The sequence below is a fragment of the Labeo rohita genome, chromosome 13, assembly GCF_022985175.1.
Source record: "Labeo rohita strain BAU-BD-2019 chromosome 13, IGBB_LRoh.1.0, whole genome shotgun sequence".
Lineage (NCBI taxonomy): Eukaryota > Metazoa > Chordata > Actinopteri > Cypriniformes > Cyprinidae > Labeo > Labeo rohita.
This window is the reverse complement of record NC_066881.1, coordinates 7,913,769-7,930,389: the sequence shown is the minus strand read 5'-3', so window position 1 is coordinate 7,930,389 and position 16,621 is coordinate 7,913,769. Positions and strand designations below refer to the sequence as shown.

The following is a 16,621-nucleotide window of genomic DNA, read 5'->3' as shown; positions in this document are numbered from 1 at the left end:
AATAACTGTCTGTAGTATTGTTTTTCAAAGAAACGTTTATGTGAACTTTGCATATCTGCAAACATATAAAAGTATTTTTATGCTTTAGTACAGTCAACATACAGCACCTTTAGTTAATATTGCCTTTTTCCAGTTCATGTTATTTTGTCCAACCCCATGAATGATTAATATAAATCATTATATGTTTTGTTGAAAATATCGATTAAATGTAGTCAATATTTTGTGTCGCCTGACCATTTTACTCCCAATAAAATGGTGTATAATAATTTTTGAGGCATTTTAGTTGATGATAATATGCAAAATGATGAAAACTATAATGATGATCTTGAAAAACTTTTTGTCAAGAAATATTTTTCTATACATTTGTTATATTATTACATTATTATGAATTGTACCAAAATAATCAAATCATTTAGCAAGTCACTGAGGTAAAGAAAAATTATTTAAATGAATCACCTAATTTAAGATATTTTTGATGAAAGTATAAAGAGAGATTTCTGACCCTGGATGGACATCAACGTAACTGCCATGACAGAAAGGCAGAAGGATGTCGATAAAATAGTCCATGTGACTTAAACTTGTGTTCCAAAGATGAATGAAGGTCTTACAAGTTTGGAACAACATGAGGGTGAGTAATTAATAACAGAATTTTAATTTTTGGGTGAACTATCCCTTTAATATCCCTAAAATCAGATTAATGTCCACAAGAGAGTTATTGGCATTTACCTGCTGGTTGGCCTCATATGCCCGACGCTCAGCTTCCAACACCTGTGTCTCTAACTGCTGCATCTGAAAGAGCAAAAAGTACTGTATAAATGAACGGGCAAAAGTGCTTGTGCATAAATATTTATAAACATGAGAATAACCATTATGAAAGTCTACTTTAAATTTACACATAAGATTTTCCATGCATCACTGTGAAAGAAAAAGCTAGTCGGTTTCGTCATTCTGGCCCTGAAACTCATTTTATCTTTTAAAACATGTATTCTTCTCATAGCATAGGATTGCCAGGAATGCAGCAAACCATTTGCACATCATTTTTACCATAGCGGGAATGCCATGCTATATTACAGTTACATTCCTTCAAGCCATTTATTTTTCTTTTTTGGATGAAAAGACCATGAGAAAAATTTGAGTTAAGGAAACTCAAAAACTATTGCCTAAGCAAAAACATTTCCCAAAAAACTGAAACTGTGTTGTATCGGTTACGCTTTTGGACCGTATTGTATGTACTATGACAATTACAGTTTTGTATGCAAAAAAAGGTTATGTGGTAAACCAGAGGTAATGATTCAGTTGCTGGTCATTCTGATGATTGTTTCCTGTCATCAAATTGAGTGAAATTTAAGGGAATTTTGACCACTGTACTTCCAATCCTCATACTTTCTAGCTAATCTCTAATATAAATTCCTAAATCACTTGCCAGTTTCATAAAACTAAGCACTCCACACATTCTGTGGCTTAGTTGTGGTCACCAGTTTGGAGTTTGCTGAATGATCTTGGAATTTCAATGCAGACCACTAGTGAAAATGCTTGTATTGTGCATTGTTTAACTTAATACACACTTTTTCATTGCAAATTAAATTATCAACATAATGTGAATGAAAAGTTTTGGGAAAAAAATATGAGGTCACTTGAGCTGAACAAATCCTGAAGATTGTGCTCTCCAGCATAAAAGTGTTTTATGTACTTTATCAATTTGCAGAAACACTCAAATACTACTATAGCATATACATACTTTATAATTTAATATATCGATATTTTTTACATTACAGTATTGAAAATGTTATTTTTATTTAATTGTGTTAAAGGAGAAGTCCACTTCCAGAACAAAAATTTACAGATAATTTACTCACCCTCTTGTCATCCAAGATGTCTGTGCCTTTCTTTCTTCAGTCGACAAGAAATTATGTTTCTTGAAGAAAAAATTTCATGAATATTCTCCATATTAGAGGTCGACCGATATTGGATTTTACCGATAACTAGTTTAGACCACACTGGCCGATACCGATTAATGTGCAAATGGTCAGTTTGTTTCGAAAACACACACGCTGGATGCGTTGTGTTCAATTCAAGCGGCAGTCTAAAAAATAAAAAACACAATTTGTTGAGTCATCTTAAAATAATTTGTTACCCTGCTGCTTTAAAATTTTAAGTTCAGTCAACTCAAATAAGTTTAGTCAACTTGAAATGTTAAGTTGTACTAAGTAACAACTTAGATATTTGTGTTTGCTAAACTTAACAGATGGGTAAGTAACCCAGCTGCCTTAAAATTTTAAGTTGATTCAACTCATATCTAAGTTGTCACTTAGTATAATTTAACATTTCAAGTTGAATAAACTGCTTTTGAGTTGACTGAACTTAAAATTTTAAGGCAGCCAGGTTACAAATTATTTTAAGTTGACTCAACAAATTGTTTTTTAAAGTGTAGTCAAGAAATTCATCTCTTAGTAATGACATGAAAACATGCACTACAGTATACTGTACACACAGTTTTGTTGTCGATGTTTTAAATCCGCCTTTGAAGTGTCCAGCTCTGTCCAGCGTCAAGTGTCTAAACAAACGGCACGTGCTGTCAGTGATTTCTGCCACTAGAGGCCGCTCTCGGTGTTGTATAACAAAGACTATAGGGACTTTGCTGTATAATGATGACATTCTCAGCAGCTCCAGCAACGGATCCAACCCAGAAAAAAACTATCGGCATGGATTTTTGCTGATAACCGATAATTCCGCCATCAACTATCGGTACCGATTAATCCATATAGTGGACTTCAATGGTGCCCCCAAGTTTGAACTTCCAAAATGCAGTTTAAATGCATTTTCAAATGGCTCTAAACGATCCCAGCCAAGCAAGAAGGGTCTTACCTAGCAAAATGATTGGTTATGATCTAAACTAATTGACAATTTACATACTTTTTAACCTCAAACGCTTGTCTTTAAGTTTGCGTGAACTCTGTTTTTTTCCAGTTCAATACAGTCAAGACAGTTAGGGTATGTCGAAAAACTCCCATCTCATTCTTCCCCAACTTCAAAATCCTACAAAGTCCTACATCGCTGCAGAAGTACAGACCCAGTGTTTACAAAGTGAACATGCAAAGAAGATCAAATGCCCTTTACAAAAAAAAAAAAAGGTAAAACAGCGATGTAGAAAACGAGACGGGAGTTTTTTGACATACCCTAACTGTGTTGACCTGGATTACACAAACTACGCATGTGCATCGCAAAGACGAGACAAGATGAGCATTTGAGGTTAAAAAGTATATAAATGGTCAATTTGTTTCAAAAATAACCAATCGTTTTGCTAGGTAAGACCCTTCTTCCTTGATCATTTAGAGCCATTTGAAGCCACATTTAAACTACATTTTGGAAGTTCAAACTTGGGAGCACCATTGAAGTCCATTATATGGAGACAATTCCTGAAATGTTTTCGTCAAGAAACATAATTTCCTATCGACTGATGAAAGAAAGACATGAACATCTTGGATGACAAGGGGGTGAGTACATTATCTGTAAATTTTTGTTCTGGAAGTGAACTTCTCCTTTAATTAAAAATTAGCGGGTGCTTCCTATAACACTGAACATTTTGGGGTTAAATTTGCTTGTTCGGTGTTACGCGCTTGTTTCTGCTTTGGCAGGAACTCCATCATCAACCTGTTTCTCTTCATAGAGTTCCCAAAGGAGAACAGACAAATATGACCTAACACACTGCTAATAGTTACCACTGCACTCATATTTTCCACTGAACATCCTAACAGCCTCTTTTCTTTACAAGCCTCCATCATTAAAGATGTTTAATAAGTCCCAATGCACAAAGCACCATTGACAAAATGATCATAATGATGACTGGAACAGTCCAGTCCATGTCTTCATTTTCTGCTCTAGTTCTTAAGTTAAAGCACATTTTGTTGGATTTGTTAATGGTGCATTGGTCAGAGCTCGATGAATGACGTAAATCTCTGATTCGCAGATGGAAGTTTAAAAAAATCCACAGACTCTGGTTAGTTTTCCATGATAGAAGTCTGTTGATATTCAAGGTTTAGTGAGCCAGGGCCGGACTAAACCAAAGGGTGTGTCCTCAAAACACACTGATGGTCAGAAATACATCACACACTCATTATCTCTGTCGTCCACACACACAGCCGCTATCCCGCAGACTATTCATACACACAAGCTTATTGTGGAACTAACTACAGATACGTTTATACCGCAACAACCACACACACACACACATACTGTACACACGGGTACACACCCAACCTCATCTGTGGTCAAGATGGTCCACCATTGCCTAACGGCACAGATATAGAAAATAAAAAATAGCAGAGTAATTACAGAATGTTCTGAGAACAGCTGCACAAACGCTTCAGACTCTGAGCAGTTCAGCCATAGGTTAACAGTATATATTAACGTGCTGTTTTCTAAAGCTCATCATTGCATCTGTCTGGGTGAAGACTTGGTGCATGAATCGCCAGTGAACACCATCTGATTGCCTGGTGCTACATACACTACCATTAAACATTTTTTTTTTATTTGAAAAAAATTAGTAGTTTTATTCAGATATTTATGGGCCATTCTACAGAATTGTTTTTGAAAGTCTTTTTCAACAAATTTTGTATGCATGCAAATTGTATAATATTAAATTGTATAGTATACATTTCTAGTAATTGTGCAGTTAATTCTCATATTGTATTTTCAGAAGGTTTTGGAATATTTGTCCCAAATTCGTCACTACCGAAACACAGCAATATCTAATTTAATAAGAAGGGTTATATTGACCTATTGAGATTTTGCTTACATCTTCCTTGTAAATATTTTTAAATATTTTATTAAAAAGTTTTCAGAGGTAAATCAACAACAATTAGAATTTTAATAATATTTCAAGTGTGATTTATGAGATTTTTTTTTAAATCCAGTTTTTCTTTGTAAAAGCCAAAAAAGTTGATCATACTGATTTTAAAGTTAAGGAGGATTCATTAGTTTGAATATACACTGAACCAAACATTGTCATAACATCTTAGTTGACAATTCAGTATAGCCTACTTTATTTTTGATAAAACATCCCATGTTTTGGTAGTGATTGCACATTTTTGGATAGGGACAGTAATGTTTTGGTAGCGAACGCATCACATTACAGAATTTTAACCCACATACAAAAACAATACTAAAACACACTAAAATACTAAAGATTTGCATAACTGTACTAAAATTATGTTTATTTTCCCCAAATAAAGGATTATGTGTTCCCTTCACTACTGAAACAATCATTTTTCAACAATCAATTTTATGGGATAACACCCCAAAAAATGAAGATTTTCACCAAATGTTTCAGTCGTGACAATTTTAGATATTTTTGAAGCTAGCTCAAAGAAGCTAAACAGTATGGTTAGCACAGTCCTGAACAGTTGTACACATATAAAAACTAAATGTTATGGAATAACCCCCCCAAAAACTGTAGAATTCCTTATAGGGGGTCATTGGATGCTCAATTTCCACAAGTTGATATGATTCTTTAGGGTCTTAATGAAAAGTCAATGGTAGTGTAAAACAACACTCTTTTTACCTTGCCAAAATCAGCTCTGCAAAAATCATCCCATTCTGGTCGAGGCTGCTTTAAATGCAAATGAGCTCTGCTTTCCCCGCCCCTCTCTTCTCTCTGTGGAGTGACGAGCATGTTTACTTTAGCCGCATTTAGCCGCTAAACTTGCTAACTAGCACATTATTAGGAAAGGCGATTGCAAAGATTCATAAAAAAACCCTTATACTCACTTCTGCTGTAAGTGAAGCTGGATCACGAATGATTCGCGCGAACATAGACGGATATATGTAGATCAGGAGGCAAACAAACGTAATCCACTGCATCTTCAGCAGCTCAGATGTCGGGAGTAAATGACGACCAATATGTTCATTATTAAATCCAGCAACACAACACCTCAATCGCTCAATCGGAGATATTCTTGTCTAACTTACACCCCTGCTCTGTCATCAAAACATGGAGGTTGGACTGTTACAACTAATCTGAGGTAAGATGCTCATGTCAATCAACTGTCGTGGGAGCGGCCTCTGTGGGTGTGACACCACACTGACAGGCATCTGAGAATGGCTCGATTTGAAAAATTTTTACAGATTAATTAAAAAACACTGCATAGATTTTTATCATTATAGGGTAGATTTGTACATGCACTGCCAACGCACATTAATGTTCAAACAACATGAAAAAGTGCAGTTAGCATCCGATGACCCCTTTAACGTTACTCACAGATTTTTCATACTTTTAAACACATTTACGTCAAAATCATTGGGCCTATCTACTCACCATGTAGCACTGGTGAGCAGAAGAGACTTTAAACATTAAAAACACTAAACATTAAAAAATCTTACCAGCCCTAAACTTTTGAATAGTTTGTAACTTCAGGTAATCTGGATAACTGACACTCTGATTAACAGATGTGAAAACCTTTAAAAGATACCCATTTATTTCACATTTAGCACCACTGACAAATAAATCAGCCTATTCCATTTGTTTTTTGACTGATCTGCAATGTCAGTTGTATTTGGCACTCTGCAGTCCAAACAATTCAGCACGCAAGTGAGCAGTCTAAATGATTCAAAATGAATCACAAACTGATTCAGTGATTTTGCTTACTCATCTGGACGTTTTAAATAATAAAACATGGCCAGGGATGAATAACTCTTGAGAAATTCTTAATTTGTGGCTACAATGTCTAGTTTTTCATCCTCATGCCATGTGCAGGGCTCCAGAGTGATTCCAAGCAACAAAATGACCAGCATCATTCATTTTCAAAGATAAATAGCAATTTCCGGTGACACAAACAATAGAGACTGCTGACGAAGCAAAAAAGCTGCCAATGGGAGTGGGTTATATCAAAACAAACGAAAAACCTCGCTGGATGGTTTTATCAATTTGCAGCTCTACATTTCCATCAACAGCTCTTTGAATCTTCTACAATCCCTTTCACTTCTCTGCTCCATATGGTCCTGGCTACAGTCAGTCCTCCATTCCATGCATTCCATCCTCGGCCTTCTGTGGCCGGCCCGCCCTGCACCCCTCATCCAGCCTCCCTTTACAGGCCAGCTCACAAAGCCTGTCTGTGTGACAACCTTCACTGCACTACGGCTCCAAATTCCCCAGCGTCACCCAGCCTCTGCTCCGCACTCCACTCATCTGTGGCCTACAGCAACAAACTGCATACTTCACTTTGAAATGTGCTCGAAGCTCACGTTTTCATTCCAGCAGAATCCATTGCTGAAAACATTATTATACACTGCCCTCCAAAAGTTTGGAAACACCCCTGGCAAAGTGTGGTTTTGGATGATATCAGCATAAATCCTTCTCATTTTTTGGTGCAAATACATTAAAGTAACTTGACATTATCATTAAAGACCAGCAATAGTAATTTTCATTTTGATTACATAATAATGGCAATATATACATGTCAAAGTCAGACATGCCCCTTTGCCAGCTGTGATGCCTGGTTACTGGTTTAGACTTGGCCCAGGTTGTTAAAAGATTTTTGGGTCAGCACACCTTAATAGCTTCAACAACTGATTGTCAATTAAGTTTAGAATACAATGAATTTAGGTCCAGATGTATATATGTTACCCTGGAGCACAAAACCAGTCATAAGTAGCACAGGTGTATTGGTAGCAATAGTCACAAATACTTTGTATGGGTCAAAATGATCATTTTTTCTGTTATGCCAAAAATCATTAAGATAAAGACCATGTTCCATGAGGATATTTTGTAAATTTCCTACCGTAAATATATCAGAACTTATTTTTTGATTAGTAATATGCATTGCTAATGCATTGAACTTTATTTGGACAATTTTAAAGGTGATTTTCCCAATATTTTGATGTTGATTGCAGATTCCCTCAGATTCCAGATTTTTAAATAGGTGTATCTTGGCCATATATTGTCCTATCCTAACAAACCATACATCAATGGAAATAGTTTATATTATATATTATATATTATATATTATATAAAACTATATATCTTCATATATGTTATTTTAAAATGATATACATGAAATCTGAATTAAACATGAAAAATGATATTACCTAAACAAAATTAGTTACACAAAACTAGTTAATTACCTAATTATAAATTTTATGATTCATTTAACTCTTAAAAGATTAAGTAACACTTTACAATAAGGTTGCATTTGTTAAACATGAACAAACAATAAACAATACTGCTGCAGCATTTATTATTCGTAGCAGCATTAATCGTTGCTAATGTTAATTTACTAAAACATTCTTAAAAGCAAAAGTTGTATTTGACTAAAATGAAAAAAAAAAATATATATATATATATATATTTTCATATTTTCAACCAATAACAATTATCATTAAATATTATATATATATATATATATATATATATATTTAAATATTGCTTATATTATTTTTAGTTCATGTTAGCAAAAAGTTATCAAATGGTAATATTTGATAACAAAAGTTATCAAATGTTACCAATTATACATACATTATCACTGTAATAGTGGAGAAAAATATATTCAGTAGTATCAGTATAAAACACAAATATATAATTTTGTACAAATAAAAAAAATATATAGTTATACAAACAACCAATACATTTATTTTATTTTATTTATTTTTTTGGAGGCCTGTTGTACAAGTAATCATCCAGGAACTCAAACCTCAGAAACATACCACAATAAAACAATGTCTGTTACATCTCTGAATCATACTATGCTAGGGTCCCGGTCTCTCTGGTCACTTCCGCCTGAACAAATGTGGAATCAATCTGAGGGTGCTGAGCGGAACGCTAACCTACAACAGATTCCTGCTTCACACAATGTGCTCTCAGTGTGAGAACACAAGTTCATATGTATTTGACTGCACTTGAAAGTTGGCCATATTTAACCATAACTGTTTAAAAGAAAGGTTTGCATCTGGTCATAAGCAGCATATGGTGTAGCCACTTAAATTTTCTTCATGTGTTTCTTTGTGACATTTTTTGAAGATGTATCACAGCAAAAGTCCGTTACTGTTTAAGTCTCTTTGCATGATGAGCAATTGCTGTCCATGTCTGGTTGATTCATTCAAACTTCACCAAACAGGAAGTGAACAAGGGGAGAAAATAACCTACATTTCTCCCAACAAACCACACTTGGATCAGCATATATGTGTTTGTTTGTGTATGTATTTAGCATGCTAACTTCCTGTATAACACGACGCCAGGCATTTCCTCCCTTGGGAATCTCTGATTAAAGGATAGTTTTTTTTACCACACAGTTTGTTTGTCTCTCTCCTCCCACTTTGCTCCCTTTCTTTCCCTTTCACTCTTATACATTGTCATCCGTCCTACAAGACGTGTGAAACGAAGTATTTTCAAAATCATAGTTTGAGACATACCCACTGACAAGGAAGGATAAATAGAGTCCCAAATCAGATACATTCGTAGGGGGTGATGACCTAGGCCCAATCCTATTTCTGCCACTTACCCCTACCCCTCTGTTTTCTGCATTTACGTGAAGGGGTAGCGGCATCTTGATTCTCTTTTAGTTGGAGGGGTAGAGGTAGAGGGAAGGGGCAGATAGCCAGATAAGGGCCGGAAAGATTTTTTCAAAGATCATTGCTCCTGGATGTGTGTGTGTGTCAATATAAGCAGCGCATTAAAGGAAAAGTCCACTTCTAGAACAACAGTTGACAGATAATGTACTCAACTCCTTGTCATCCAAGATGTTCATGTCTTTCTTTCTTCAGCTGTAAAGAAATTATGTTTTTTGAGGAAAATATTTCAGCTTTTTCCATATAATGGACTGATATGGTGCCCCGATTTTGAACTTTCAAAATGTAGTTTAAATGTGGCTTTAAACAATCCCAAATGTGGTTGTAAACCACAGAAATCGGAGAAAGAAGGGTCTTATCTAGCGGAACGATCAGTTATTTTCATAAAAATAATACAATTTATATACTTTTTAATGTCAAACGCTCGTCTTGTCTTGCTCTTCCCAAGCGGGGTCGGTACTTCTGCAGCGATGTAGGATGAATTTGAAATGATTTTTGAAGTTGATGAGACATGACGAGCGTTTGAGATTGAAAAGTATTTAAATTGTATTCTTTTAAAGGGGTATACAGGTTTTTTTTATGAATCTCTATGCCTTACGTAGTAATGTGCTAGTTAGCAAGTTTAGCGGTTAAACGCGGCTAAATGCGGCTAAAGTAAACAGGCTCGTCACTCCACAGAGAGAAGAGAGGGGCGGGGCGAGCAGAGCTCATTTGCATTTCAAGCAGCCTCGACCAGAATGGGATGATTTTTGCAGAGCTGATTTTGACAAGGTAAAAAGGGTGTTGTTTTACACAACCATTGATCATTTTTAACCAAAGTATATTATAGAATTTTCATTAAGACCCTAAAGAATCATATCAACTTGTGGAAAATGGGCATCTGATGACCCCTTTAATGAAAATAACCGATCGTTTTGCTAGATAAGACCCTTCTTCCTCGGCTGGGATCATTTATAACTGCATTTGGGATCGTTTGAAGCCGCATTTAAACTGCATTTTGCACCATATCAGTCCATTACATGGAGAAAAAGTGTCGCTATGTCACTTCACGGGAAGTGAAGAGGGAATATTGAGGCAAAAATTATAATTTTTTTTAAAAACCACTGATTTAGACTGAAATAACTGACTGTCTTTATAAGTGAGTCATTGAATCATTCACTAAATCAAACTGATTAGCTCAAACACACTCAACAAAACAACTGTATTTCCTTATTCACTTCCTGTAAAGCAGTGGTGGACGAAATACACAAATCAAGTACTTGAGTAAAAATACAGATACGTATAATAAAATATTACTTTTTCAATTTTACTTTAGTACTCGATTTTTTATGTACTTACGTAAAAAGTACTGATCGAATTATTTAGCAATTTTATATAGGCTACTTAATTTAATTTTATATTAGCACATAATTTTTATAACCCTACTGCTCAAAATACCTGTGATTTTCCAAAATAACCACTAAAAGAAGTCAAGATATAATTTGTTATTGATATGGACTATGTTGACGAGAGTAATGTAGCAATGTTCACTGTGAAGTTTACACTGCGATGTACCTGAGAGAAAACAGATTTGACCATCTAATTTTCACCAGTAAGAAAAATGTGTTTTAAAGCTTGTTGTTTTGCAGAATATGACATAAGAATAAGGCCTTAAGTTAAAAAGAACAATTTAAGGAAAATACCTTCTCTGTGGTGTAAAAACACCCCTGGCCAAATGTGCCCAGAGGGCATCACTTCCCACTTTGATAATTATTGTAGTTACCATGTTCTGAACATCACATCCTTTCTTTTTCCCTGAGATGTAATCTATGTAGGTGGTTGAATAAAAATATTTGGACTTTATATTTAAAAATCACCTTAACTTAAGACCAGCAAGCTTGTTAGCTAGACAGTTAGCATCAGCTAACAATACTGACTTATTTTCAGTATGGTTATGAATAAGTATTCATATCTGTCTACTACTAAAAATTTATACTGTTGATCAACAAAATAAAACAGATGTCACATAGGGATAAATGTGTAGCATTTTAATTAAATAACGTTACAGCAGCGGGGAATATGAACATGCATGATTATTTTATTTAATCTGTGTTATTTTAATGTTTCGCTTTTTGACATAAAACATAGAGACACTAGTCTCTAGTAATGTGTCTGCATTCAAGCATTTCAGTGGGCTTAAATAGATCACCCTTTACAGCATATTTTTTTCACAAACAACTGACGGTTTTGACCTAAATATGATTTTCAGTTACAATAATTAACCCTAAAATTCAACATTAGTAACTTACTTTTCGCAGCATCAGTCGCGTACGCGCTCACAAGATCTCCCGGTTCTTACTTGTGAATTCAGTTCAGTGGAGACTCGCTCTAAACGGATCATTTGAATCAGTGAGTTGTCGACTCGAAAGCATGTGATATATATAATAAGGAGTAACAAAGGGTTTATGAATTGTAGTGAATTAAAAAGTGCAATCTAATGCTTTGGAATGTAGTGAAGTGAAAGCAAAAGTTACTCAAAATAAAACGACTCCAGTAAATTACAGATATTTTAATAATATACTACTTGAAAAATATCAACTTAAGTACACTTCGTTACTGTCCACCACTTCTGTGAAGTGATTGTGAAGTGATTTTTAAATTGGAATCTCAAGTCCTTCACAGGGCACTTACGGTCAAATAGAATGCACATACTGTCTTAATAAGTGAGTCATTTAATTATTCACTTAACCAATTTGTTCAAAACCACTGATTCATTGAATAAAGAAACACTGAGCAACTGTTTGTTGCTCACAGATGCACAACTGTTCTTTGTTAGAACTATTTTAGTTGGTGGAACAAAAATAGACAAAGTACCTGGTAATATTATGTCTAAAACATAAGTTACATACATTGTTGTATAACATAGTTTTAAAGGAGATGTCCACTTTGGTTTTTGAGGAAAACATTTCAGCATTTTTCTCCATATAATGGACTGATATGGTGCCCCGATTGTGAACTTCCAAAATGCAGTTTAAATGTGGCTTCAAACGATCCCAAATGCGGTTGTAAACGAGTCCAGCCGAGGAAGAATGGTCTTATCTAGCAAAACAATGGGTTATTTTCATTAAAAAAAAATACAATTACTTTTTAATCTCAAACGCTCATCTTGTCTTGCTCCATGAACTCTGCAGTGTATTCTGCCTCAAGACAGTTAGGGTATGTTGTAAAACTTGTATTTTCTCCCTCAACTTCAAAAATCATTTCAAAATCATCCTACATCGCTGCAGAAGTACTGACCCAGTCTTTGCAAAGTGAACATGCAATGATCAAACACCCTTAACAAAAATGTAAAACAGTGATATGACGATTTTGAAGTTGAGGGAGAACATGAGATGGGAGTTTTTCAACATACCCTAACCGGAACAAAAACAGTCCAGGCAGAGTAAGACAAGACGAGCTTTGACATTAAAAAGTATATAAATTGTATTATTTTTATCAAAATAACTGTTTCGCTATATAAGACCCTTCTTTCTCGGCTGGGATCATTTACAACCGCATTTGGGATCATTTGAAGCCGCATTTAAACTGCATTTTGGAAGTTCAAAATCGGGGGAACCATAGCAGTCCATTAGATGAAGAAAAATCCTGATGTTTTTCCTCAAAAAACCTCATTCCTTTACGACTGAAGAAAGAAAGACATGAACATCTTGGATGGGGGTGAGTACATTATATGTGAATCTTTGTTTTGGAAGTGGACTTAGGCAGTAAATTCTAGCGCTTGAAATGAGGTTAAAGCCTGTTTCCTCAAAGAGTGATAACTTATGTGATAACTAGCTTTAAAGCTTTAAAACTATGAAGGTTTAATAATATTATAATTCTATGATAACACCAATGTCTGTTATTAAGTAAATAGTGAATAACATTATTGTCCATTTGTGTGGCTGCAAATATATTTAGCATGCTAAAACTCTTAAAGGGGACCTATGCAAAAATCACTTTTTTATAAGGTGTTTGAACACAGTCATGTGATAAAAATCCACCCACTTATTTTTTTATAATCCCAATAAATCATGAACAGTCTCTCTGAACATGCGATTCTAAATTTCTCCCTATGTACATGTCATCGTAGGGAGAAATCCCACCCATTTGTGACAATTTCTGCCTTATTACCATAGACACAGCCCTGAGTGAGAAGCAGCAGTCCGCCATTGCTGTTTTCTTGGGGTAGTTGCAGGAGATAATACAATGTCAACGCCAAAGATGCATTACAAGTGTTTTTTGGGATGCATCAACAAACATAGAAGTCTCCATAGACTCCCTCCATCTGAGCTGCTGAGGATACTCGTTTGTTTTCCAAATCGCCTCGCTGAAAGTGCTTCTTCGCACTTTGTTTTTGCCAGCTCTTGAAGCTCCACCCTTTTCTGAAAAGGGGGCTGGGAGCAACAGCTCATTTGCATTTAAAGGGACAGACACAAAAACAGCACGTATTGCCTCATACCCTAAAAGTGCCAATTTTAATAAGCTATAAAAAATTATCTGTTGGGTATTTTGTGCTAAACTACACATATACACTATGGGGACATCAGAGACTTATTTTACATCTTGTAAAAAGAGGCATAATAGGTCACCATTAATTCACCCCCCCTTGTTTAAAACATAGCTTAACAATCTAGTCAGCAACTAATTATTTGGTCAGATGTTGGGTGACTAGCTGATCATCTGGGCCATTCCTACGTCAGTCCTTCCAATTCATCCTCTTCTTCTTTTTCTTTCTTTTTTCCCACAAGATTACTCTCTGACGTATCCTTAGCTAAACCATGCTTCCCAGCTATCTGTATTTTAACAACTCAGGACCTACAGTCAGTAGACAAGTCATGAAAGAGGCCCTATGTAAACATCAAATGGCAGCTTTTAATTACTGCAATAAGGGAATGTGTCCACATGCCATGCAAAGGAGGAATAATAGATGGCACACATAAGTGAGGCCAGACACTACCCAGCTGCTAACAATAACACGCCTACTGATGAAGGAATGAGAAGCAATTACAATGCGATTCTCATATGATGAAATCATACACTTGAATCAGCATCACAGGGGTCAGAGGTCACACTTAATGAGACTGAGGCAGTATTCAAAATGGCATATTTCCCTACTATATAGCAGGTGGTTGTCCGAATTAACAGTATTCATTAAACAGTAGGATAAAAGTATCCAGATGACCTGCTATTTCTGAAATGCACACTTTGTTATCCAATGAGGCCATAGGAGAAGAGCGAATCGACACAACAGTGCAGCGATACAACTGACACTGGTAGGTCACATGACTGAACATTTAAAGCACAAGATACATTCTGAGTTTGCAATTCAAAGAAGATTCTGCTATCCCAGAATGCAGCAGTCTGGAGCCCTGTGGTTAGGCGTCTGTTTATATTAACCTCTAATCTGCTCTCCCTCGAGACAGGCCAAAGAAATAGGCCATGGAGTGCACACACACACTCTTTCGTTGAAACGAAAACCAAACATGGAAATGAGCAATACTTTAATAGGTGGCTTCTTTGCCTTTCCTAGAATTCTCTTTGATTAAGTATCTCGGCAATATAAATACATAGACTGGAATTAGTGGGGCGGTGACAGTTACAGACAAATCATATGCCTGTTCTGTTATTACTTCAATAAAAGATGGCCGGGGTAGGGTAGGATTTACTTGCTCAGCATGCGGTCTCATATAATGATTTTTAAAGGTCTGAGAGCATCAGTGTAAACAGCAGGCTGAGTGAAGAGACTCAGGGACTGAGATGTGGTGTGTTTGACTGACCTTTTCTGCTGTGAGCTCTCGGATCACACTCATCTGTCCGCGGAACTTGAAGAGCAGGGCCTCGAGGGCCATGTACTTCTCTTTCCACTCCCCACCTGCGCCTTCATCGCCCTCCGCCATGCCGTCACCCCTCAGGTCCTGCCACATCACATAAACAGCATGAGACTTAAGGCACATAGAGCTTGTTGTAGAAGACCACTCAAGAAGATAAACCAATGACGATAAGACCAAATATAAATCATCCAGATGCAGGACTGGATGGGTGAAATTGCAAAACAATTATCTTGATTTTTCAGCCTTTTCACAATATTTGTATGGCCCTGTGATTTCCGCAATGGGGAAAACATGGATGGATTCAAGGAATCCAGTCATAAACATTGAATTTACTGTATAACGCGAAATGTTGTGGATTTTAACAAATTTTGGATGAATAAATCAATGCGCGTGACTGAAATGCGCATGACCGTGACGCTCACAGTGTTTTCAGCCTCTGCGGCCATGATTTGACTAGACAAACACATAAACATAACCTCTAGAACTGTTCTGAGCATGAGCATTTCTTTTAAAGGAAACTATCGTCATATCATATACAAAAAGGACCTTAAGGTCAAAATAAAACTTTAGTTTAACCTGAAGGAAGTGTGACAGAAATATATTACTTAATGTAATGACAGTACTACTACTACTACTATTATTAAAATGTTTATTTATTAGAATATTTATATACATTTACCAAAAAAAGACAAACAAACAAACATAATAACAATAAAAAAAAAAAATATTGTTTAATAGAATCAATTAATTAGAGGTGTTTTCAATTATATATATAAAAAAATAATGTAACCATTAAAATGGTACTTTAGAAATTTGAAATTAATGGAAAATCCTGAACTTGGTAAAAATAAAAAAAAACTAAATTTGAAGAAAAAAACCTTACAATGCATTTTTTATTAAACTTTTAATAAATTGCTGTTAAATTGTGCAAGTTTCATGATTTCATGATTAAGACATTTAAAAGTAAAAGTGCTTTAAAAGTAATCCCAAAAAATTAAAATGGAAGAAAACAGAATTTGAAAAAAAAAAAAAAAAAAAAAAAAACATAAATAAATAAATACATAAATAAAAATAATAATAATAATAATAATAATAATAATAATAATAATAATAAATAAATAAATAAATAAATAAATAAATAAAACTGAATTTGGGAAAAAATTAAAAGGATTTCACTGGGCCCTATATTTGAAATACGTCTTGATATTTCTATA

The 16,621-nt window shown here is 35.1% G+C and overlaps 1 protein-coding gene across 1 annotated transcript in view; it reads right to left on the bottom strand.

The window, feature by feature from the left end:
- Positions 1 to 16,621, bottom strand: part of plekhh2 (pleckstrin homology domain containing, family H (with MyTH4 domain) member 2) — a 49,262-nt gene that overhangs the window by 29,746 nt on the left and 2,895 nt on the right. Inside the window, exons 2-3 of the mRNA XM_051126746.1 lie at positions 15,354 to 15,491; positions 727 to 789 (exon numbers count right to left, since the gene is read on the bottom strand). Coding sequence (XP_050982703.1) covers positions 727 to 789; positions 15,354 to 15,473 — 183 coding nt within the window. The 5' untranslated portion in view covers positions 15,474 to 15,491. The remainder of the gene's footprint in view (positions 1 to 726; positions 790 to 15,353; positions 15,492 to 16,621) is intronic.